This window comes from Octopus sinensis, linkage group LG23, assembly GCF_006345805.1.
Source record: "Octopus sinensis linkage group LG23, ASM634580v1, whole genome shotgun sequence".
Taxonomy (NCBI): Eukaryota; Metazoa; Mollusca; class Cephalopoda; order Octopoda; family Octopodidae; genus Octopus; species Octopus sinensis.
The window spans coordinates 18,941,810-18,968,728 of NC_043019.1; the positions used below are offsets into that span (position 1 = coordinate 18,941,810).

The window sequence follows — 26,919 nt, forward strand, 5'->3', positions numbered from 1 at the left end:
ATCGTTCCAGAAACAACCCTGACAAAACTAGAAGTAGCGTGCTTCTTGTAACCATTTCCCTCTCACTTTATTCTTCCCTGTTTCCCCAGTCTACGAAGCGCAGTTGGCACCTGAAGTTTCTCTTCCAGTTTAGTTGATAAAAAAAAGTCTTTAAAATCAAAGTTAAAACTCACAGAAATGAAGCATAGATGTAAAAAAAAGTTTCTTACTGAAGAAATGTACCCTGGGTAGGTTTAACGACGACAACAAAAGGCCAACGGGCAGCATCGGTGAAGGGGGATTCGATACGATAGGGGGGTAAGAGCATGTCGCTGTTGATAACATCCCCGCCACATAGGGGACAGGTTGTTGGTAACTGAAGACAATAAAATATATTTGTTTTGTTCGAACAGTGTTGGAAACAACGAATTATGTCAGAGTCTTCTTCAGTATCCATGGAGAATCTTTGTAAAAACAAAATGAGGGAAAAGAATGAAATGTAATAATAGTGACACACCTGTTACTAGTGTTAATTACAGGTGAGAAGCAATAGAGTAACCTCCCCTTACTCAACCTCCCTGTCCCAATAAAAGTAGCAGCAACTTAATATAATAGTAGAAAAGTAGCAAATCTTATAAAATTCACTAAAATTTTATTAGAAAAAACCCTGATTAAATGAGGAGGGATTTTGTTGGCATGGTTACTTAACCTGCTAGAAATAGTAGCTACTATCTCGTGTAATATAACAGTTTAGTTCACTGTGCGGAATAAATATTAGATTTTGTGGTATTGATGCTCAGAGTAAATAGTTAGCTTATTCAGGAGAGAGAAGTCACATCGTCTGCAGCTAAACATTTGCTGTAACTTTTCTTCCTCATTGCTAGTTTAGAAATGAAGAAAAGCGCCGGTTTAGAATCGCTTGTGACGTCAGAAGGAAGAAATGACGTCACCTTGGCGGGTGATTCAATCTGGTCTTTGCCCGATGTTCAGGGTGGACAATGAAAGGATTTAAATAGCTTCTGGCCGGACGTTGAGGACTGAAAGCGTACAGGTTCGTGCAACAATCGTAGTAGAGAACAATTTCCCTCTCTGTTCAAGTTTGTCTGGCTAGATGAAAGTAAGAGCCATTATTTTTCCTTCATTCTTGTAGAGCTTCCAAGACTAGAGCGGATGAAAATTATCCTCATACTGAAGACCTGGTTCAAACTCGCAACTGAGTGGGTCCCTCTCTAAAGGCTCCGAGATCTTGTGAATTTTCCGAAAGTCCCCCCCCCCACGTTCGTTTGCGCAATTTGTTTTTTTTTTCTTCATATTCGTTTTCTACACAGTTTATAGCACCCAACAGACTGGGTTTTTTTTTGTTTTCGTTAATGGGAGTCAATCTTTATATTAACCATTTTATCAATTCTGAAAGCATGAATGGCAAAGTCGACCTCGGCGGAATTTTAACTCAGAACATAAAGATGGATTTGGTTTGCAAGATTCTTTATATGAGTTCGTGTGTTGAAGCATGTTCTGTTGTGTCTGGGGTGAGGGTTAGGGTTAGGGTTCCACTTTTTTCTTATTTTTATTTTCCTAAAACTATTGAAAAGGTTGCAAGACGCAACGAAAATTTTAGGACAATAAAAATAAGAAAGAAGTGGAAATTTTACCGGTGAGTGTGTTACATTATAAGGCACAAAAAGAGAATGACTCTCCCCAGACACAACAGAATAAAGATGGATGAAATTCCTTTAAGCCCGGCGCGATAACGATTCTGCCATTCCGCCTGCATCTCCCTAAAATCACCGCCTTAAAAACAGGACATTTAAATAATGTAGTTTTAGACTGGAATATCTTTAATACTGTTTGATGAATCATCAACAAGAATCCTTAGAACGGCGGACAAAATATTTTCCATTTGCGCCTCTGTTAGAAATCGGTTCTGAATTCAAATCCTATCGAAATGATCTGAAATAAAGTGTTTCGAAACGTTTAAAGAGTAAGATGACTGCAAATTGGCTGAGTGGAAGACATGAATATAAACGTGCATTTGATTCAATTTCACTTCTATTGCCCGAGTATTTCTGAGTTGTGGTGGGTTTATGTGAACATCTGCTGTCGCGTGTAGGTCGTATGAGGCTGTCGAGTCCATTGTCAGGATTCCTTTGGTCGGGAAGAGCAAGCTGTTTTTCTTTGCCTGGTGGCCTTAGCGAGAGCAGTTGTGTGGTGGACCAGGTTGAAAGGGCTGAAGACAGATACTTTCTTCTTTGGCCAAGATTCATCATCTTTTTCAAATTTCACTTGAAAAGGAAAGTGAGTGGGGAGAGGGAAGTTTTGCCCCACCCAGCAATTTTGTTAAAAGGTCGGTGAATGTCGCAAGAATATATATATATATATACACACACATTTCAGCAAAAACAATTAAGATTCAAGTGAGTTCCAATGAATTCACATGAATGCAGTACTTAACTTAGATGCACCAGAAATCCTTATGGTATTAACCATAAAATAATGTGGGGAGATTATAGGATGTTTGGAAAACTCATATGTGTTTTGGCTGATGAATACGAAACACTTGTATTTGCTGCAATATTTGCAGCTTTAAATAAATCTGTTCTTCGTGTGAAACAATTGTACTGAACAACTAATCCATTCTTGTTGCTTTTTTCTTGTATATATATATATATATATATACCTATACACACACTTCCTCTTCCTTTAATATTTGTTTTCCATGGGTTGGACAGTTTGACAGTATCTGGCAAGTTCCGAGGTCGCATCGGACTCCAGTATCAGATTTGCTATGGTTTCTACGGCTGGATGCACTTTCTAACATTCACCATTTTATAGACTACACTGACTGGGTTTTTTTTTGTCCTGTCACCATCACTATTGAGATTGTCAGGTAACTTGCATGACAGGGAAAGAGAAAAAGCTCCTGCTACGAAGAGGGGAAAGTGGAGGTGGGTGGCTTTATGCCAGGTGTTGAAAGCTAAAATATTACTTTTGTGTTTCATATTCATTTTGTTTTGCACGCTATAGCTTGGACTTTAAGGTACTACTCGAGAACAGTGGTCCCGGTGCGCGTAGTCGCGCATCCGCGCTAGCTAGTCGTGACTAGTCGATCCTACAACGACTACCTAGAAAAGTAAATGGATCTTTCCTTTTGAACGGCAGTTTTCAACACAATTTCAAGTTAACTAAACACTTTAAAACTTCGTATTCTGGTAGAATGTGTCAAAATAAAACATTTTTTTCTCTTGGCTTTCTTGAGAAAATTGTAATTTGTTTGTTTAACGTAGTTTAATTTTTCGAATTTTAACCAATCCTATGCTCTCTTTTGAGCTAAAATCATTTGCTCCGTCTAAACCTGAGACAACATTCTGTCATTGTTATGTTTACGTAAACAGCTACGTTAAACAAACAAAGATCCAAGTAAATAAAACACAAAAACACAAAGTAAGGATCGACTAGTCACGACTAGCTAGCGCGGATGCGCGAGTGCGCGCACCGGGACCACTCTTCTTAAGTAGTACCGGACTTTAAATATTTACGAGATTATCTTTTTTTAAACCTGTAAACCACCACCAATCTCGCTGAGCAGTTTAATCTTTATATTTTGACCGTGATTTTTTATTCAACCTAAACTTTATATCTCTGTATACAACTTGCTGTTTCTGTCATTTTCTTGTTTGCATATGTTTAACATTATTGTCTACTTCTACATATTTCCCTGTGTATCTGTACTCTGTGTATTAATATGAATCTATGTAGTTTTGCAGGCCATCATCATCATCATCATCATCATTTGCCATCCATTTTCTATGCTGGCATGGGTTGGTCGATTTGACAGAAGCCGACCAGCTGAAGGGCTGTTCAAGCCCCATGCCTGTTTTAGCATGGTTTCTACGGCTGGATGCTCTTCCTAACACCGACCACTTTACAGAGTGTACTGGATACTGGTGATGGGGGTTGCTCTTCACATGTCAGCAGCACCTACAAGGCCGCAAGCTCAGCTATGTAAAAGCTTGGTTGTCCTTGCAGGGGACGAGCCTCTATGTAAAGAGCAACCACGCTTTTCCTTAGCTTCACGTGTCTTTTTAAGCAAACCATCTGGAGTCTCATTTCTTATCTCTTCTGTGACATCACCTTCCACCAATTCTGTTCACATCTTCCTCTTCCACAATTTCCTTTCACATTTCTCGTCATCCGAAGCCATTCTAGCGTCCCCAACACAGTTATCTCCCTTACTACATCTAATTCTTCCTATTCAGTTTTTTTATTTTTTGTCGCTCAGCTTCTCTGCTTCCTCCTTTTAACATTACATAAGCTGGCTTCATTCTTTGGCATATAATGTCCATGTTTCTCCAACATAAACATCATATAATTTTCTCTTCACTTCAAACACAATCCTCTTGTCAGCTTGCTGAACTTTTCTCACCTTGTTTCTTTTCTGGCTACAATACTTTTTTTGCAGCTCATATCTCTACCTAAGCTAACAGAAGCTATCAACCAGTTCCAAGTATTGGAAAGTATTTTGTGCCCTGCCAGCCACGCCTGACCATCAATCGGTTACAAAATCGTTATTCCCTGCTTCTTTGCCCAGAATACTTCTTGAGAGTTCTGAGAGTTCACACTGAATACAACCGGGAGAATTTCCAACCTACTTTTCTTTATGTTGAGCACATCCATTTCTCTTATGGCCACTGGGCCCTATCTTCTCTCTTGCAAAAAATTTATATGTGATTATATATAAATATATATATATAGTGTTAGCAGTGTGGAAGGCGCTTGACTATGCTAGATTATGAGTTCAACTTATGGACTGAGCAAAATACTTTATTTCACTCAGCTGTGAGTAACTCTGCAATGGATTAGTCTTCTTGATTGGGAAGGAAAGTTGGCCTGCTTGTCTAACATCTTTCAAAGGCTAAAACAAAGTAAAGCATTTTCTAACCAGCAATGTGTAACAACATCCGATTGGCTGGTGAATACTGTGATGACAGCAATAGAGTGGTTGGCCTTACTGGTTTCAGGACTGATTGGAATCTCATCAGTGATCCCATACACATCTCCTTTGCTCATCGAGAGAAATATACCACATAGCTTTTTATAGTCACTACATTTTAGGATTTCAATAAACCATTAAGTCTGAATTGCATAGCAGTGTAGATTGGATAACCTGTTACTGTACTGTAAGATATACCTGAATATAAACACGAATATTGTTTATTGTAAGGTGTAATTAAATATCGGAAGGTTTTCTCATCAACAATAAAAATAAATTTAAACAATAAAAATAAATTTAAAAAAAAACCATTAAAGAAGGAAAAGTTTTAAAATTGTTTTATTTCCCAATAAAGTGAAAGATTGATTTGTGTGACGTTAATAGGACCCTTTGATCAATTTGTCAAAAATCCTTCTTGAACAAATGAATAAATAAGTTAACATTGCAGAAATATTTTGTAGAATATTTACATCTGTCTCCATCTCAGTATCAGAGTCATGTCTGTACATTCTGGTTTTTGATTCCTGCCAAGGTCAGCTTTGGTCTTGCATCCTTCTGAGAGTTGGAGAGGAAAATAGATAAAACGAGTTAAATACGGGGGTAGATTCAATTGGCTACACCTCCCCCCCTAAAATGTGAGGGTTTGTACCTATGATAGAAATATTATTGATCGTTTGAAAAACGCAGTATTTTGTTCACACACTCTTAATTGTATTTAGCCTTTTCTATGGGAACACATCAGAGGAAGGCCTCTTTTGGCAAATGGCTACAACCTTCACATCACTCCATTCAACAGAACCTAACTGTCCATGCTTTTTCTTGATGACAATAACAGCTTAAATTGAGTGCTTTCAACCAACAAGTGAAACTAGCACAAAACACTCAGTTAACAGCCACTTGCAGCAACATAAACTTATAATAAAAGACTACACTGTACCCCACAGGAGATCTTTGTAGAGTTTAGTCCACAATCTTGAGTCGTATGTAAACACCTTGTTATTATATACTATATTTCTGTGGACAGAAAATAGGATTAATGGACTAGTTTCAAACCTGTGTTGGAATTTGAACAGCAACTGAATCCTCTCTTTAACTGACCCCCAAAGACATTGCTTGTAAGCCACTACTGCCAGGGGATTAAGTAAATCCAACTGATTGGTGGATATAATTGCAAGGAGTTTCATTCATGGGTTATTGGTGACTCAACAGTGTTATGGAAACACTGTTCAAAAGATTCAGAGAGAGAAAGAGAGATCAGGTTTCAATTCTCTGTTGGAGTTTTTAACTGTTTCACAATGATTCCTTCTGTTAATCAAGGCTTAAATAATTTATCAAAATCTAGCATTATAGCATTGAACCAAACTGGTGTTAGTAGTTTATTCATTTATTTATTTTTAGTAGCTGGGTCTGGAAAAAGGGCCTTTGCTGGCCCTCCACTGGTGTGCTTGATGCTATTAATCCAAAGAGCCAAATACTGTGGGGAGGAAGGACTAGTGGTGGTGGTGGTAGTGCATGAATCAGAATTGTGATTCAGGATTGCCTGGAAGTAGTATGATATCAGCCAGCTCTGACAAACAGAGGCCATGATTGTGTGTGTGTGTGAGTGTATATTTGCTTCTCAACATGAATTTGGATTCTGTCCCTCTACGTGGCACCTTGGGCAAGTGCCTTCTGCTGCGGCCAACCAAGGCCTTTGAATAGATTTGGAAGATGGAAACTGAAAGAAGTCTGTCATATATATATATATATATATATATATTAGTTTAATTAGCTGCCAAGAATATGTTATACAGGGTGTTTGGGAAATCACTGTGCACTTTTCTAATATTTTGACCCCAATATGGTTTTAACACCTGAAGAACATGTATTTCTAATTGAGCACATATTTCAAGAAGGTGGTAGATACACGGATTTGGTGCGACAGCGTTTTCTGATAAATTCTCAGAAACACCTGTTGCTCATCGCAATGCTGTTTGTAACCTTATTGCTAAATTCTGAGAAATAGGATCAGAGGAAGGTGACCAATATTGTGGAAGACCATCAAAGATATCCGAGGAGAAATTGTTTGATATTTCTGACAATATGCAGCAGAGTCCATCAAAACCATTCCAAAAGTTGGTGCAGCAGTAAGATATTGGTCTTGCGACTGCTATAAGGCCTTCGGAAAGGAATTAAAACCCTTCCCATACAAAGTATTGACAATAAAAGAACTGAAAGCAGCTGACCATGAAAAGTGACAATGCTCTTTGTAAGATGGATGTAGGCCTGTACCCGATGCTAAAGGACATCACTTTTAAAATGTTGTTTGTTAAATATCATTCAGGTTTTCTATATTGCAACATGTGTATTAAAAAATAATATGAGATTGCGGTGACTTTCTGAACGCCCTGTGTCTGCAAATAGCTTTCATAAATGTAAAATGTTGTTTGATCACTTTGACTCATTCTTTAGTTTATTGAGTGCAGAGGAAAAACAGTTTTGGGTGGAGAGTAGTGTTTGGAATTGAACCAGCACCAGTCAATTACTGGTACATGAATTATTGTCCCTGGTGGACAAGAATGTAATTAAATATCATAAGGCATTCAGTTCATCACTAACGTTCCCCTACCTTCCAAGATAGACTTATCTGTTGGCTATTGAGCTGTCGGCACCTTTGCTAAATTTGTTCTAACGACTGTTTCTAATTATCTTCTGCTTGTTTCAGTCATTGGTCTGTGGCCATGCTGGGGCACCATCTTGAAGGGTTTCATTGAAGAAATTGACACTGGTACTTATTCTATTGGTCTCTTTTGCCAGACTGCTAAGTCTTGTGGATGTAAACAGACCAACACCAGTTGTGAAGTAAAGCCATTGGTTGGCCCAGGGCTAAAGGAGAAAACAACTGCCAAATGTGATGTCTGGTGGGACTGAACCCAAAACCATATGGGGGCAAAACAAGCTTCTTAACCACACAGCTATTGACAGAAACTTATTGGAAAGATGATTCTATCATCATCATCATTGCAGGGGCTTTTTGTTGCTGGCATTGTTTGGACATTTCCTCTCCAACACAACATCCTGCCCCTTATAGAGTTCCTTTATCTTCTCCTCAGATCAATTCTTGTTATTTCTTCTAATTTGTGAAGTTGTGTGGCTTAATGGTTTGGGTGGTGTTGCACTCACGACTGCAAGATTATGGGTTTCAATTCCTGGACTGGGCAGTGCATTCTTCTTGAGAAAAACACTTCACTGCCCCAGTCCACTCAGCTGTAAAGGAGAAACCCACCAATGGATTTGCATCCTGTTCAGGAGAAGCAATGTTGATATTTTTGTCACTTATAAACCCTAAAAACAGGGTTAGTGGCCCTCTGGGCCTTGAGACAATAATTACTGCCACTTACATGGTCCGACCGGCCCCTGTCCAACCCAGCTATCATCCTCCATCCTTGATTCATCTCTCTCTCTCTCAATCAGTTCAGTCGTCTCTTTCTTGCACTCAGCTCGTTTGGGCTGACATGCAAGAGGCCGGCTTCTTCATAATTTTACATTCAGTATTGCTCTCCCTGTTAGGAGGTTGGAATGAAACAATTGGGCAGCACTGTTTGACCACTGGTCATTTGGTATGACTGGACTGGACATTGTGTCTGGGATCACTGTTTTGCCACTGGAGGCAAACGACATGCAGAAAGAAAAACATTACAATAAACACACGATTGACAAACGTATTACATTGCCTCCCACCAAACACACCAAGAGAGAGAGAGAGAGAGAGAGAGAGACAGACAGACAATATGCCTGATGTTAAATAAGTTAGTGTTGGATCAGCAATGCCAAAACATCTCCTGCCTCTTACAGGAATCTGTTTTATGAATCAGTCGTCGTAACGAGACAGAAGGAAAGCAAAGTTAACCTTGGTGGGATTTGAACTTAGCATCTTTGGCCCTTCTCGCTAAATACTGATTCTGCCATTTTTAACACCTTCTCATCTTCGTGCATCATAAACAATCGTTTGACCTGATATCAAAGTTCTGTATTTTTAACGAAATACTTAGATTATCAATGTGCAGAAAAAAAAAAAAAATCCAATTTATTAATAATTGGAATCTTTTTGAAGAGGTCAAAAGTAGGGGTTAATGTAGAATTCAATTTTATTCCCTATATCATTTTACTAAGACACAAGGGGTTTAGGGGAGTATACCCACCCCAATGTCATTTCAGTTTGGTCTTTATTTACCCAGCAGAAACAATACTGGGTTTTAGACTAATTAGTGTGTGTGTGTGTAAAGGCTTTAGCAGTTTGTTTGACCAAATCCACGGACAATGCATTGGTCAAGCAGAGGAAAGAGTAGAATGCATTTTCTCAAAGTGCTTCATAGCAAGATTGAACCTAAAGCTGTGTAATTTCAAAACTTCTTGACTAAACCCCCCCCCCCCATGTGTGTGTGGTGTTGGGTGGGTGTGGGGTATAAAGTCAGTGGATGTTTTTCCTAAAACTCAACAAATCTGGTTAAAACAAAAATGTTGGCCTCTGCATTAAGGTAAATATTAACAATTGTCTCACACCACCACCACAACAACAACAATGATGATGAGAAATGTAAACAACAACAACAACAACAATAATTGTTTCTTTAATAATAACACCATTGTTTTTGTTTCCACTAATTAAAGACTGGTACATCTCATTAACAGTTGTTAATTGATTCGATTATTAAATAAATGCTTCTGATGTTAGTTGTTGTTGTTGTTTAGCCCCAGGACCGAGCAGACCTATAATCAAAGGCTTTCCTGCTTTGACCATTCCATCTATTGTACGTATACCATGGACTTTTTTTTTTAATTAAGGGGGTGGGGAATGACTCAAAGATTTGGCTGTTATTTCTAGCATTTTGAGGATGGCTTGTTCCATCTGCCCCTCGACATTGAATGGTGCCTTGTGGTATTTAGTCATGGACTTCCAAGTCAACTTTACCTTTCGTCTTTCCCCAGTTTTCTCAGCATTCTTCCGTAAGGATTATGAAATGTCAAGCAAAGAACCATTGTCCACCAAATAAACAGCCTGTAGCACCTGCCTCCTCCTCTTGCTCACATTTCCCTGCTACACTGATGATAAAGTGACCACCACTATGGACAACTTTCCTGGTTGTCTCTTTGTTAGGTTGATTATTGTTGGTTCTTTATGGTGGATTGCTATAATTTAGCCCCACCCCCATTCAACTCCAATGTCTAGAACTACATTATCTAATGTTTGTTTGTTTTTAAGAATGTTAGGTGTAATATGAGGGAGATTTTGTTGCTATTTCTTGCAGGTTAAATAATTGAAGGGGAAAAAAAAATTCTCATTGGCCTATAATGAATGTTGTTGTTATTTGTGTTGGTATTAAGAAGAGAGTGTATTTGGACGTATAAATGGGAACGGATAAGAAAATTTGGCAAGGGAGCCAAATATTTAATGAGAATTTTTTTATTATTATAACATATCAAAGAAAAAGTGACTGTGTCCACAGCATTGTTGGTCTCCTCATCTTTAGGCCCCTAATCTCCTCTGCTTCTTGTAGGTTACATTGCAACTTCACTAGTGCTGGTAGCACGCAAAAAAAAAAGGCACCCATTCAACACTCTGTAATGTGGCTGATGGGCAACCAGCTGTAGGAACCATGCCAAAGCAGGCATTGGAGCAAGATGCAATCCTTGAGCCCATAAAACCCTGTGAAATAGTCCAACCCATGCCAGCATGGAACAAGGATATTAAATAATAAGGATAATGGTGATGATCTTATGGAATGTCAGAGATTCTTGCTCTATTTCTGCCCTATTTGACACAAATACATTTTGTTGGTGGACATTTATAATAGCCATGATTCTTTGCCCCCACAATTGAACAAAGGTAGAACTCTGCCAGATTTATAAAAGGATAAAATCACAAAGCAACACCAGAAGACAGCAACCTTTAAGGAATGGAAGCCTCAAAGCATCTCAATTTTGAAGTTAGATTTGTTGGTTACTGATTCTCTCTCATCGGACATCATACAACCAGCCATTCTCTCATACCAGACACTCCCATCCAAACTGAAGTTGACCCTCAATGTAAAGGATTACCACAAGAGTATGCCATACCCCCTTTACTCCCACTATAATAATTAGGTTACACTTTGTCACAGGGACAATTTAAAAGGAAAGTGTATTTGATGAAATCTTTCCCATTATAAAATTGATCACAGACATGGTGGGATGTGAACCGAGAGCCCGGCGGAGAGATGAAATCACATCAAGTTAGTTAATCAGTGGATCTGCCACTTCTGGATCACCCCATCTGGAAACTAGCAATGACACGAGTCATGGGGCACAAGGCCAGACATCTGTGAGGAAGTAACGGAGTTTGGACTGAATCAAACATTGCATATAACTGGTACATAATGCTGAAGGAGAGAGGAAGACATCTCGTTTCCTTTATTGCACGTTTTTGAAATTTCTTTGATTCTCTACATATTGCCAATCCCCTGTGGAATTCCTTTGGAGTGAGGAACAGAAAATTGTGTGAGAAAATATTTTGTTCACTTAAAATCTGTTCAAAATTAAAATTGCATTTGTTGTCCTCATCTTCCTACCACCAACCTCCCACATCCACCTCAACAACGGGCATGAAAACACCTGTATAATATCATAGGTACAAAGCTTGAAATTTTTATGGGGAAGGGGCTTGGTTGACTGGTACTTATCAACCCCAAAAGGATGAAAGGTAAAGTTGACCATGGTGGAATCTGAACCCAGAATGTAAAGGTAGACGAGATGCCCCTAAGTATTTTGTCTGGTGTGGCCTAACAATTCTGCCAGCTTGCCATTTTAATAACAACAACAATAATAATGGTCTCAAAGTTTAGCACAAGGCCAGCAATTTTAGGGGGAGGGGCTAGTCAATTACATCAACCCCAGTATTTAACTGGTACTATGTTATTGATCCCCAAAGAATGAAAAGCGAAGTCAACTTTGGTGGGATTTGAATTCAGAATGTTTGGAGAGAAGAAAAGCCATTAAGCATTTGTCCTGCTCAGGAAATGATTCCAAGTTAATAATTTCTGCTATTGGCACAAGGCCTGATATTTTAGGGAAGTGGGCTAATAATTTCATTGACCCCAATACATGACTGGTACTTATTTCATTGACCCTGAAAGCGATGAAAGGCAAACTCAACCACAGTGGAATTTTGACTCAGAGTATAAGGACATGAAATGCTGCCAAGCATCTCGTCCAGCGTGCTAACGAGTCTACCAAGCATCTCGTCCAGCATGCTAACGAGTCTACCAAGCATCTCGTCCAGCGTACTAACGAGTCTGCCAGCTTGCTGTCTTCAATAATAATTTCTTGCATAGGCAGAAGGGAAAAGTTGGTCAAATTGCTCAAGCCCCACCCCCCATTATGCTGTTGAGCTTTGAATGGAGAGAACTGCAAGAAATACTGTAAAACGTTTTGTCCAAAGCCTTAAGGTTTCTTGCCAATCCAGCCACACGGGTGGGTGGGTGGGTGGGAGTAGAGTTGATTATATTGACGTACCTGAATAGTTTTTTTTATTTCTTATCGTCACTAAAACAAAGAAATATTTAGATACTCATATTGTGGAGCTCAAACTGTGCTTGGAAGATATAATCTACCCCCTCTATACACACACACACACACTAACCCCTGACACAAACAGACGAGGATGTGTGGGTGTATAGCAGTGTGTTCAACTGTGCTCAGATACACAACAGCAAAGCTAATGCTATACATATGCATTAACTGAAGCACATTTCCAGGTGAAAGGTTGGCATGTATAGACAAATGGGTGCAATGGGATGTATAACAATGGCCAGTGTGTTTATGAAATTTGTTCATTAACTAGACAAAGTGCCTAATATATATATATATATATATATATATATATATATATACACACATACATAGATATACAAACCTCCTCATACATACATACATATATATATATATATGTGTGTGTGTGTGTGTAAAATATTCACAGACACACACACACATACAGAGAGAGAGAGAGAGAGAGCTTTGAGACAGGATTAGGTGAAGGAATGTTGTGGAAGTGAGAGTTGTGATGTTTATGATTTTCATCTGAAGAAATTAGTCAAGTAACTTTGGTGGTGTTAGAAATTATCAAAAAGATTTAAAGCTTTCCATTGCAAAGTAACGTATATATAGTTTATACGTGTTTGTGTGTATAAATATATATATACACACACATATGTATATATATGCATACACACACACACACACACACACACACACAAGTAGGTGTACAACTGCTTAGTGAGGGGAATGTTCTTTCCATTTCTCTATTTCTCTTTTAGAACAAGAATTCTATGATTCTATGTTCTTTTTAATTAATACTTTCTTCTATAATAAAATAATTATCCTTAATTTCAGATATTTATTAATTGGCTGGAAATTTGACCAGTGATGAACGGAACTGGATCATCAAGCACTACTGAAAAACAGAGAATGCAGAAATGGTCAGACAGAACTGGACTGAGAATTTCAAAGACCAGCTCTTTCAAGATTAACAGTTTATAGGACTGGGTCCATCTGCAATGCACAGAAAAGTAGTTGACCAGTCAGGGTCACTTTTGGAGAAAATGAAAGGCCTGTGGCTGAAGCATTCACTCAAAGACCCCAGAAATAAAAAAAAGAGGGATTCCAATGAAGTAAGGATCTCTTGCAGATCAATTATTCTACTTCTGATTTGCTTATCTAAAAAGAAACCAAAATGCACAGACCATTCCACTCATATTAAGCAACTGTATATCTACTTTTGCTTATCTTTGTGTGTGTGTGTGTGTGTGTGTAAGAATAAGTCTAAGAATGGAGGTTATGTAATATCATCACCTCCATTCTTTGGCCTTACCATCTTGTAGTTCCCCATTCTTTGGCCTTACCATCTTGTACCATTTTGTGGTTCCACGACTAAGAAATTATCCCCAGTTTATTTGGCCACTTTTCTTGAAGATAAACTGTCCATTTCTCCCTATAGTCTGTTAACAGGTGTTTGCAGGAGTGAGGACTGCTCGAGGACAGAGCTGAATTTATAAATTACCTTTTATTTGCAATATATGCCTATATGTGTACACACACACTGATGCATGGCTTCTGTGGTTAAGAAGTTTATTTTGCAACCATCATAGGGTTCCAGGCTCATTGAACAATAACCCCAAAAGGGTTCCAGGCTCATTGAACAGGTGCCTGCTACAATAACCCCAAAATGACCAATTCCATTCAAGTGGAATTTCACAGACGAAACCCATTTGCAAACCAGTCAAATGCATGTATATAGAGGACTGAAAATATATGTTTGTGTGTGTGTGTGTGTGTGTGTGCGCACTTGTATCGATGTACGTGTTTGACACAACAATGCCAGTTAAAAGAAGGTTTTGAATGGTTTTAATTAATAGTTAAAATGATAAAGTAATTGGGTTGGGTGGGGGCTCACTACGGATGGTTGATGAGGAAAAATCTCTGAAAGTGATGCCCCAGCATGGCCACAGTCCAATGACTAAAGCCAGTTGAAGAATACAAGAATGTGTGTGTGTGTATATATGTATGTATGTATGTATGTACACACATGCATCTACATATGTCTACACACACACTATTTGATAATTGTATCAGTTTAACAACTTTCCCAGTAAGAGTGATTTCTCTTCGATCTTTCTGCATTTTCATCTCAATTGGTGTTCACAGTGGTTGTCACAACGTGGAGGGGCTTGACACAAGCTTACGTTTCTGACAACACATGTACACACATCAGGGCAGAAATCGTAAGAAATTATCCAGGCTGGAAATGCAAAAATATGGGAATTGGAAATTTAACAACTTTTTATATATATATATATATATATATATATATATATATATATACGTATACACACGTGCATGTACATATATATATATATATATGCATGTACACACACACACACACATATATATATATATACACACACATACATCTCTACACACATTACTTATGTTTGTGTGCATATATATATGTATACATATATACACACAAACAAATACAATTATATACATACACAGACATATACATCGAGTTTGAGTGTGTTGTGTGATTTTTTGGTGGAACCAAATGAAATGGAGGAATTGGTTGAGTGGTCGTAGTAATAGTAGTAAGGGTAGTGGTAGTAGTAGTAATTTTATAAAGTTCACATTTTCATAGTTTTGGTTTAGTTTCATCAAAGTGGAGGGACATTCTCTTAAGTAAGCAGACTTGCAGAGAATGGACTGAAAAGAGAGAAAAAGAAAAACATGATAACAGTGGAAAGAAAAAGGAAAAAAATAGAATCCAAAATTATTTCGATGTTTATACAATTGGAAATGTTCTCTTTTTGATGGTTTTTTTTGGGCAGTCTTCAAATTTAAAAAAATAATTTTGACAATTCTTTATAGTTTGGGTCATCCCTCTATTCTTTGTTTGCGACTTTTTTAAAGCTTCTATTTACAATTTTTTGGTGCAGATTTTAGTTTTTTTCCTCCTTGTTTAAATTTTTATCAACAGTTTACAAAATGAAGCAAGAATTATTTTCTGTTGGTGGCCAGAAGAGGAAGGTCAGAATCTGAAAGTCAAATTTTTATAAAAGATTGGATTTAAATTTATTCTATTTTATTTATTTATTTAAATGTCAAACTTGATTGAATTTTTTGTTATTTAAACTTGAATGGAAACATTATTTATTTGAATTTTAATCTCATAAAATGTGTTTCAATTTAATTTTCATCTTCTCCACCATCAACTGATGGAAAACAATTTTAGTTTTATCAAAATTTGGCTGAGTGGTTTAAGAATTTGGCTTCCCAATCTCATGGTATCAGGTTCAGTCCCACTGTGTGGCACCTTGGCCAAGTGTCCTATGATAGGCCATGGGTCAACCAAAGCCTTGTGAGTGGATTTGGTTGATGGAAACCGAAAGAAGCCCATTATATAATATATATATGTACATATATATGTGAGTGCATGCCCTTTTGTATCTCCTTGTCTTGACATCATGTGATGGTTGTAAATGAGTGTCTCTGTTATACAAGCAGGGTCAATTATTTCTAATATTCTGTGAAAATGTCGTCTGGTGATAGGGAAATAGTACTTTGCTTGGATACAGGAGAGGGTTGGTGATGGGAAGAAAATCTGCCTCAATAAAAACTCCATCCAACCCATGCAAGCAAGGAAAAAGGGATGTTAAAATGATGATGATGATGATTAATATATTATGTTGAAACATTCCAGTAATTGTGAAATGAAATTTGTGTGTTGTTTTCGTTAAGAGTACCATGTAAAGGGGCAAAAAGGGTCAAAAATCCCGGATGATACGAAGGCCAACTGTTTCTCACCACTCTGACAGAAAGGCAGACAGGCCAGCTCATTTAGCTGTAAACAGTGGGAGCACTTGTAATTAATGACTGCCATTATTTTGCAGCACTGAATTGAAAAAGGGAAGAATAATAAAGAGAGAGAGAGAGAGAGAGAGAGAGTGGTGGATAAAGAAAGAGAAAAGGAATGGGTATTGAAAGAAAGGAAGGACAAAATTCTAAAAGAAACCTGAAAATGAAGGCAACATTAGTTGGGTGTGAGTGAACAAGACTGAGCAGACAAGAAAACAAGTGAGAAAGAGCTTAATAAAAGAGTGAAGTTACCATAGCCGATGTCACAAATTGGTGCGACGGGAGTTATCAGTGGAGGGCCAGAGGTTAGTGAACGAGGCACTATCCAGACTGTTGAGGAATGAATCGTTGTCTAAAGAAATCACATCGTCATTTTGTTCCTGCAAAGAATGAATGGGAAAGGTAGGATTTTACATGACTAACACAGCCACAGCAGTTCCATCTTTATGCAGAGACATACACACAAACGTAGATGAAGAAAACAGTGAAGAACCGCATGCAATTCAGTGTCTTTGACTTGCCGTAAATATTAGGCGCTGACAACCATTGGTTGATCTTTCATTATTGACTGCCATTTCAGAATACATGAAAACCACTTCAAGCTTGATCAGCTGCTACAAATACAAACTTCTACAAAGTGTAATCCACATTGAAGTGTAGCGTACACAAATGTGTTGGTGCAATTGTCAGACATAAACCCTGACCCAGCCAAAAGAAGGCCTTTGGGTCCAGTTGACTGGCAAAAACAGACTGCAATCTCTGCTCCTCTGAACTACCAAGTCCACCTTTACCTCAACCTCTCAGTGGAATTCTTTTGGTGTGATGTCCATATTAGGACTCTCTTGCTAGGCTCATTTATCTGCAGTGTTACACCTCTCTGAAGCTTCTCTCCATGGTCACCTGTTTTTTCTTTACCTACACAATTTTAAACTGAACCTTCAACCTGTAAAAGGGCCAATAAAGGTCATGACCTTTACTCAGAGATCAGTCAAATGCACCAGTTCCATTCAAACCCACATATTCCCACTGTACACATTTGTCAATACTAACCAGAAGCACACCCACATACACACCTCGTTCACTTACCCTCGGTGCATCTAAGTGTCCATTGATGTAACTCAGGTTCACATTGTCGTCCCAGTATTCCTTGTAGTGTTTCGCTGCCCTATTCATGTATTTCCGGTGAACCCAACAGATCAAAGGAATGCCTGACGAAAGAAAAACACAATTAAGACGAATTAAGGGTTTTTTTTTCTTTTTTATCTTATAGGTGTAGGAGTGGCTGTGTGGTAAGTAGCTTGCTTACCAACCACATGGTTCCGGGTTCAGTCCCACTGCGTGGCACCTTGGGCAAGTGTCTTCTACTATTGCCTTGGGCCGACCAAAGCCTTGTGAGTGGATTTGGTAGATGGAAACTGAAAGCTCGTCGTATATATGTGTATATATATATATATATATATGTGTGTATATGTTTGTGTGTCTGTATTTGTCCCCCCAACATCACTTGACAACCGATGCTGGTGTGTTTACGTCACTGTAACTTAGCGGTTCGGCAAAAGAGACCGATAGAATAAGTACTAGGCTTACAAAGAATAAGTCCTGGGGTTGATTTGCTCGACTAAAGGCGGTGCTCCAGCATGGCCACAGTCAAATGACAAACAAGTAAAAGAGAAAAGAGAGTACTCTATTCACTGACAGCATATCTAAGTCCAATTTCTTGGACTTAGGGACCCATTGACTTGACCCTTTTTACGATAAATTACACCCAAATAGCTTGAAACTAATCTGATAAAGCTATTTTATGTCAAAGAGGTGAGGTTGTTATGATCAAGTCCAAGTCAGCTAGGATCAAGCTGACCATACAAGACATTCCAACAAGGCCGACCCTTGGCTAAATTCTTCAATGTGTTTTCTTTCTCCTTAAGTTGGCAGGGATATTTGAGGAAGATGTGGTTGCTATTTCTAACATATCAAGTACATATGTTGAGGATCCCTGATTGCCTTGAAATTATGTAGAACAAATAACCAAGCTAATATAAAACATATTGAATACAAGGAGCACTAAAAAAGGCTGAGGAAAATAAGATTTAACAAAGACACAATTCAGAGAGAAGAACAAGAGTGTACAGTGTTGTATGTTTTACTGAGTGGCTCATCGTTCTTTAGTAAGGTTGGTGAGGATCTTTTCTTCTGAAAAGGTCAGAATAAGACTAACATATATCCAGAGTTATTACGCATACTTGATGGCAAAATGAAAAATTAATAGTCTTTAGCATTTTTACTTTGCAACACAAAGTGCTGAGATCTATTTGTAGAGGGAATGTGTGGAAGGGGTAGACCCATGAAGACATGGGATGATGTGAGAAAGGATCTTTAGATGTTGGGCCTCACAAGAGGGGGGGGGGTGCGCGGTTTGCTGTGCTTGAGAAGACACTTCAAACTAAGTAAATATGTGGTTGTTCTTGCATCCCCTTTCAGCTGAGAATTCTTAATCTTGCAGGCTTTTTTGTGAAAAGCACCCAGTAAAGTAGTTGGCATTGGGAAGGGAATCTAGCTGTGGAAACTATGCTGAAGCAGACATGGAGCCTAGACGGCTTTGCAGCTAGCTAGTTCCTGTCGAATTGTTCCACCCATGCCAGCATGGAAAACAGATGTTAAATGATGATGACTGGCATGGACGCTTTTATGTAGCACCAGCATGGGCACCTTTGCATGACAGCAGCACTTGGAAATCTTCAAGGGATGGACTTCTCAGCTGACAGGGGAACACAAAGGACATAAAAAAACCAGTTTATATTCATAAAAAAAAGGAGATCAGGATTTTAAGAATTATTATTAACAGCAAATTAATCATCATCCCTTACAGTTGGCCTGGTGCAGCCTCCTGGCTTCCCAGACCCCAGTTGAAACGTCCAACCCATGCCAGCATAGAAAACAGACGTTAAAAGATGATGATGATATAAATATATATATATATATATATATATATATATATATATATATATATATTAAATTAGAGATAAAACCACTATTAGGCACCTCAAGCAGTGATAGACATAAACCAATACATAAATAACAAAAAATATAAATATAATACAAAATATAAAATTTAAATTTTTAAATTAAAAAAATAAAAATTTTTTTTAAATCAAAAAGTATAAAAAAAATATAATATAAGTAAAAATACTACGTACGTTTCATGGCTATAATTAAATTCGAATTAAAATTATAGTCAATCTTCAGGTTAATGATAATAGTTAAATAAATAAGCAAATAGAGTTAATCAATATTTTTTAAGAAATAAATAAAATAATAATTTTTCTTATAATTAGGTAATTAGATATTGGACAATAACTGAGTTAACAATATTCGATATTCATGAGTTTATTATGTTTTTTTAAAGCCATATTATATCTTAATAGATAAATACATATTTCTATCTATTTTTTTACCTTAAAAATAAATATTTAACATAATATATGGGTTGTATGACATAATCCTAATGTTTTAAGTTTCTAATTTAGATAATAGAGTTTTTTTATAACGAAAATTATTATTTTATTTATTTCTTAAAAAATATTGTTTAACTCTATTTGCTTATTTATTTAACTATTATCATTAACCTGAAGATTGACTATAATTTTAATTCAAATTTAATTATAGCCATGAAATGTACATAGTGTTTTTACTTATTATACTGTATTTTTTAAAATACTTTTTGGTTAAAAATATATTTAAAAATATAAAATTAAAAAATTTAAATTTTATATATATATTATATTAATTATATTTATATTTTTTGTTATTTATGTATTGGTTTATGTCTATCACTGCTTGAGTTGCCTAATAGTGGTTTTATCTCTAATTTAATTTAATTTATATTTATATTTATACTGTGAAATTCGGTCATATACGGTCATTCGGAATGCTCACAGCAGCCATATTCCTACCGCTCTATGTCACGCTGGTGAGACCCATATCGGAGTACAGGATTCATGCCTCTTCTCCTTATCTCCTCAAAGACATACAGCATCTCTAAAGAGTCCAGAAGCTGGCTACCCGCATGGTTCATGGTCTCAAGAATTTGTCTTATGAAGAAAGGCTGAAGACGCTCGACCTTTATTCTCTAGAAAAACGCTGCCGCCGTGGTGATCTCATTCTCGCTCACAACATCATAAGCAGAAAGTGTAACCTCTCGAAAGAGCTGTTCTTCACTCCTGCTCCAGAGTGTCGGCTGCGGGGTCATTCCGAAAAGCTCTATCTGCGACGATTTCATCTCAATCGAAGGAGAGGGGCTTTCTCTGTCCGGGTTGCGGATCCGTGGAACAAGCTGCCAGACGAGATGAAGATGCCGATGACCGCTTTGTTCAAAGCCTCCCTTGACCTCAAGTGGCCTGAACTCTTTACTTGAACACCACCCTGTACATAACTCCATGTCCCCCTACATGGCCTTGCTTTTTGCTTTTTGAGCCAAAAATTAACTAACTAACTAACTAACATTTGATGTAATCCTAAATCTAATTTTTCCCTGTAAGTTTGGATATAATCCCTAATATTATTATTATATATATATATATATGGAGGCGCAATGGCTCAGTGGTTAGGGCAGCGGACTTGCGGTCGGAGGATCATGGTTTCGATTCCCAGACCGGGTGTTGTGCATGTTTATTGAGCAAAAACACCTAAAAGCTCCACAAGGCTCTGGCAGGGGGTGGTAGTGACCCCTGTTGTACTCTTTCGCCACAACTTTCTCTCACTCTTTCTTGCTATTTCTTGAGTAACGCTGCGATGGACTGGTGTCCCGCCTGCTGGGGGGAACACATACGCCACAGAAACCGGGCCCATGAGCCTGGCTAGGCTTGAAAAGGGCGACATTATATATATATATATATGCACACACACACACACACACTTCTCTGACCCCTTATATCCTTTCCTTTATTATTAATAAAGTTCTGATTTATGTTGATCATCTTTAGCCATTTACTTAGCGATTTTAGGAATAACTGGCCCTATTCAATGCACAAGATCTAATTTCTGCTTAGACAATTGCTGATTCTGTCAGATGTTGAAATAACCATTTCAAAAGTTCTCTGAATTATCATCTGAGCTGCCAGCAACATCTTCGTTTGGGTAATGTGAAAAAAGGGCAATTGTGTTGCTGTGCAGCTGGGGTCATTTTCCTCGCAAAAGAAGTCAATAGAATGAATACTAGGGTCAATTTGTTTGACTAAAACCCTCCAAGCTAGTGCCCCAGCATGACCAGAATCCAATAACTGAAGCAAAAAGGTATCCCTCCCAACAAAAATTTGCTGCTCGTGTTTCACTCAGTACGAGTTTGACAAAGGACTAAAAATAAAAGACCAGACATAATTAAACATCTTAATTAAACGATCCAACGTCCAAATAACCTCAATCAACATTAGGACATTCCATTTATTACGAGGGGAGAGGGTCGTCAATAAAATTCAGTTTTGAATGTTGTTTTCTGAATGTATGGATGTGTACAATTATGTGTGTGTATGTGTGTGTGCGTGTGTGTACTGTCTCCATAAGACGGCCAAATGATGGGTGACGTTTGCGATCCTTGCAGTTTTGGTCAGGATGATTTGGCTGATGTCCAACTTGAACATCTGCCAGGAAGTAAACATACATCATCCGAATGTCTATTTTTTCCATGCTTGCAAAGGTGAAATGGAATTTGTTGAGGTGGATTTCAACAGCCGGATGCCCTTGCTGTCACCAACCCTCACCTGTTTCCATGTAAGGTAATATTTACCCTTGACCAGGCATGTTTTCATGGAAGACTGGGAATGAAGGACACCACATCACTTGCCTGATGGTGAAATTTGCTTACAAGTATCACTTGATATCAAAACATGCCTCAAATAAACTCCATCCGACCCATGCATGTATGAAAAAGCGAATGTTAAAATGATGATCATGAATCATTTGGTTAACCATTTAATCAACTAATTGACTCTTTGCTTAATCATTTGGTCAGTCAATCAATCAACCAAGTTTATCAAAATCCTTTACAAATTGAGTTGATTGATTGGCAGAACGATTAATCAAACACATGATTAGTTAATTGGTTAAATGGTCAACCAATTGACAAATTCAAAAACAGAATCAGTGTGAGTGTGTTTATTATTGGCAAAGTGACCCTCCCAACAACAACTGTTGTAATATCAATAACAAGTAATGAAGAGAATATCATAAGAACTGAACTGAAAGGGTTTGGTGAAATGAAACTGGAAACAGGTTTTGTTGTGTCCAGAGATAAATGTTGAAGGTGACGAGATGTGTTGGAGTGGCTGCTTTAGAATTTGCTTTGGGAATGGAATTTGGCATTTTGGTATGAGGAGTCTTTTAGAGGTGCTGTTTCTGCGTGATGGTTGGTTTGACTTTATTGGCCATGGACTCACATACACAGTCAGTTTGTTATTGGTCAGCTGGCTATTTTAGGGACATCGGACTGAGATTAATTAAAAGTGTAATGGAATTATTTTAATTAAGAGTGGATATATATAAACACATAAGAAAAAGAGTGATGAAAGAGAGAGTGAAAAAGAGTTCATTAATACAGGGAAGCGATAGAAACGAAACGTCTCAAAGTGATGGAAGATGTGCCATACTTACTGATACCCAAAATAATAATTGCTGCTCCGAATGAGATACCAATTATTTCTGGTGTGCTAAGATATGTGTCCGTAGCATGGGTGCCGGAACTGGTATCTGTGGAGTAATTGGATGCCACCCGGGTATGGTCACTGGAGAGGGGACCCAATGTGGAAAGTGTCCGTGTGCCGTTGGCAATGAGGGCAGGGTTGTCACCACCGGTAGACGGACCCGATGTGAAGGAGTTCAACATGCCAGTATCAGGATGGGTAGTGGTGGTGGTGGTGGTGGTGGTGGTTGCAGCGCCCCCTGTTTGGGTGGCATTGTTCACCGTTATCACAACCTGGCTGCCGCTGCTGCTGCTGCTACTATTACCTCCTCCTCCGCTACCCCCACCACTCCCACCACCACTGCTGCTACTGCTGCTGTTGCTGCTGCTGCTGTGAGTCTGGGAGATATTCATTGCTATTTCTGCTGCCGCCGCTGCTGCTGCTAATGTGCTTTGTGGTATTGTTGTTGTTGTTATCCCTGTTGTCGTCTGCTGGACCCTAAATGGTGACCAAGTTCTAACTGATGTTGCGCTCCGGGCTGAACGGAGCTTCACAACAACACAACACTGTCCTCTCTCAACGAATTCTTCAAAGTTCAGTAATTTCTTTCTCAAAGTGGAACTCTGGTGAGTTTGCATGTTTCTCACATGGTCCGCTGACTTTGTGGCAATCGCAATCGTCAGTGGAAGGAGCGGATGAGCGCGACTGCGTGTCGTCTTCGTCGTTGGAAGTGGAGTGTTAGAAGAAGGAAAGGAAGGAGCCTGGCGCAAAGTGCTGCTAATCTTTGGCGTGATTAGATTTCTGCGAAGTATTCGTTTTCTTTGCAGGACAAACCCCAGAGACTGGCTCAAAGGGCCAGACCTCTGGCCAGAGATATTAGACGAAAGGGTTAAAGGCTGTTGTGTTGACAAACTTTCCAATCTGAACATTGGCCGTGAACTACTTGGGTCACTCTGGCTATTGCTTTTGGCTGCATGCTGGCTAGTAAGGGTGGCCAAATGCTTCATGGACGGAACAGTAAATTTCCTGGTAGACAATGACAGGTATTGTGTGTAGGCCTGTTGCTGCTCTTGTTTGTGTGGTTGGTGATGGTGAAAGTGCTGGGGTTGCCTGGGAAATTCTTGGGTCTCCTGCTGCTCATGAGAGATCTTAGATGGGTCACGGTCAACTAGTTCGGAGACCTCTTTTTCCGTGGCAGCTCTGACTCCAGAAGTGCATTCTAAAGAATCTGGACCGAATAAAATTATCAGCACAAGTAGTGGAACATCTGAAAAACAAATGGTGTAAAAAGAGATTTTAAATAGCAACAATTCATTTTCTTTCAGTTTTGTAATCATCATCATCATTTTCATTGTTATTGATTTATTTTTACATAAGCTCCTCCAAGACTCACCCAGAGACCTCAAGTAAAGGCAAGTTGGACATCTCACTATGGCTGTTGTTTTAGGAGTAGCATAGGACTGCTAGTTTAGGAAACGGTGATCAAAGAATTAAGAATTCCAATATTATTATATTATATTATATATTATTATATATCAAAGAATGAGAATTAAGATTCCATTATTATTATTATTATTATTATTATTATTATTATTAAGGTGCCAGGTTGGCAGAATGGTTAGCAGTATTTTGTCTGCTGCTACGCTCTGAGTTCAAATTCTGCCGAGGTTGACTTTGCCTTTTGTCCTTTTGGGGTCAATAAATTAAGTACCAGTTGAGTACTGGGGTCAATGTGATCGACTGTCCCCCTCCCCACAAAATCTAGGCCGTTTGCCTATAGTAGAAAAGATTATTATTATTATTTTCCATGATTTGTGAGTCATTTTTCTTGAAACAAGACTCAAGAATGTTTTGTTGAGCATGAAGAACAACAAGAATGTCTTAACAACAAATGCCAAGTCAGAAGAAACTGTCCAACAATGTTTCATAGATCCTAGAATTGCTATTTTCGGGAACTAAATGCCTTTACCTTGTTCTGAAAAATACAGACATACATTGATGAAAACATTCATTGATAGATTCTACTTATTTAAGGATGTCATCAAAATGAATTTAAAATGTATTTTTGGCATTTTTATTCCGGAGAAAGACATCAGGTTTATTATTGCATGAATATCAAATTCACTTAGATTTGCACACCTAATAGGGACGGACCCTTCATCAGCATTTTGATATCCTCTTTTCCATGTTTGTGTGGGTCAGATGGAATTTGTTGAGGCAGATCTGTCAATGGCTGGATGCTGTTCCTGTCACCAACCCTCATCCATGTCCAAATAAGGTCGTTTCTTCAATGCTAAATATGCTTCTCATGGAAGTTTGCAAATGCCATCACTTACATGATGGTGGGGCTCACTGATAGCCATCAACTGGTGTTAAGAGAAGATACTCATGTGCACACATGTACATACATATACGAAGGGGCTCCTCCTTTCAGTTTCCACCTACCAAATTTACTTACAATGCCTTGGTTGACCCCCTCCCCCAGATCTATAATAGAAGACATTCACCCAAGGGGATGCTCAACCATGTGCTCTCAGACCCCATGGTTGGGAAGCAAGCTTCTTAAACTACACAGCCACACATAAAAACAAAAACTATTCATACATGAGACCAAAGTATTTTGGATAAACATGTGAAGTCCCCAAATGGTCGTCGGTTAGAACGAATGAGATAATAATTTCTTCATAATATTTGAATTTGAAATTAAGGATCAAAAAGATGCACAGAATATACATTTTTGTTTTTGCTTCCTTATTACAAAGGATTACAAATATATAAAATAGCGTGGTAGGGAGGGCAGGGTTTGCAGCAAACTGGATCTGGTCCATGGCTCATATATTTGACCCCTCTGTGTTATTTGGTCATCTGTTTTTAGATTAAGGTGGAGTTTCACCCTTGTGCTAAACTCTACACAAGTTGCCGTCATTTTGTCAGAGCTAATGAGAAACAGCAGAGTTTTACATCCTCTTAGAACAACTGGCTGCAACTTAGAAGATGCTGTCTCTCTCCTGTCAATTTTGCCCAGAAGAAAGACTCTATTGAATCTTCCTCGTGACAACTTCACTCTGTCTAATAATGCTAACTTCTGTTCTTCAGTTTACAGTTTCATCCTCGTGTTTATACAATCAACAATGTTTGCAGTTATTTTGTGTTTTATGTGATGTGACCTTGCAGTCAAAAAAACAAAAAAATCATTATCAATGGTGTGTGTGAAAGGATTGAAAACAAAACTATTTCTCTGATGAAACCCTCCTCAATTACTTAAAATTTCATTGAAAACAAAATGGAGAGTAAGATGTTGTCTTTTAATGAATTTGTTGAGCAGTGGGTGCAAGTTATGAGAACATGCAAAAACCTAAAGCAATGATGATGATGATGCTTTGTGACTGTTTTGTCTGTAATGTTTTATATAATGAAGCCCTTGTGGTCAATAAAGAAAGGAGTATTATTATTATTATTTAAGAATAATAAGTTGCAGGAGAGCAAGAGTGAGCCAAGGGATTTGATCCCAAGTCCCTAATCAACCCTACATAAATAAACTGTCAAGTTCACAACTGGGACTCTGTTACTGTCGTCATTGATTGATCAAAGCAACTTATAAGCAAATACATTCTAACTGTGACCATCCAGTCTTATTTGTTTTCAAGCTAAACAGCAAACAATACAAAAACAAAAAAACTGATTGCTTACATCTATGAGGATGAAGCAGCCAAAAGGTCTGTAGCATCTGTCGGTCTCAACATGGGCAAGGCAGGTGTCTGATACGAGATGCAGCACTTGGTGAGGGCTCCAACAGTGACATCAACCTAAATAAGGGGTTTGCCTTGTACAAGGGTCCTACAACAAAGGAAACAA

At 38.2% G+C, this 26,919-nt stretch overlaps 2 protein-coding genes and 1 long non-coding RNA gene across 5 annotated transcripts in view; 1 reads left to right on the top strand and 2 right to left on the bottom strand.

Moving 5' to 3' along the window:
* The window catches only part of LOC115223719 (MKRN2 opposite strand protein-like), a 16,249-nt gene extending 15,592 nt beyond the window's left edge, over positions 1-657 (bottom strand). The window contains exon 1 of the mRNA XM_029794400.2: positions 210-657. Coding sequence (XP_029650260.2) covers positions 210-436 — 227 coding nt within the window. The 5' untranslated portion in view covers positions 437-657. The remainder of the gene's footprint in view (positions 1-209) is intronic.
* LOC118767689 overlaps positions 1-14,841 on the top strand; it is a 15,837-nt gene extending 996 nt beyond the window's left edge. Inside the window, exons 2-3 of the long non-coding RNA XR_005003606.1 lie at positions 1,639-1,641; positions 14,615-14,841. This is a non-coding gene — a long non-coding RNA (uncharacterized LOC118767689). The remainder of the gene's footprint in view (positions 1-1,638; positions 1,642-14,614) is intronic.
* LOC115223715 (uncharacterized protein DDB_G0271670-like) overlaps positions 5,293-26,919 on the bottom strand; it is a 123,014-nt gene continuing 101,387 nt past the window's right edge. The window contains exons 2-7 of one of the 3 annotated variants that reach the window (XR_003882818.2): positions 26,755-26,901; positions 23,036-24,331; positions 17,480-17,601; positions 16,646-16,773; positions 15,034-15,241; positions 5,293-5,524 (exon numbers count right to left, since the gene is read on the bottom strand). Coding sequence is in view for 2 of the 3 variants with exons in the window: in XM_029794391.2 (XP_029650251.1) it covers positions 16,657-16,773; positions 17,480-17,601; positions 23,036-24,331; positions 26,755-26,791 (1,572 nt within the window). In the remaining variant the exon portion in view is untranslated. Of the gene's footprint in view, positions 5,525-15,033; positions 15,242-16,645; positions 16,774-17,479; positions 17,602-23,035; positions 24,332-26,754; positions 26,902-26,919 lie in introns of those variants that run through there. The other 2 variants (XM_029794391.2, XM_036512672.1) reach the window with 2 other exon arrangements.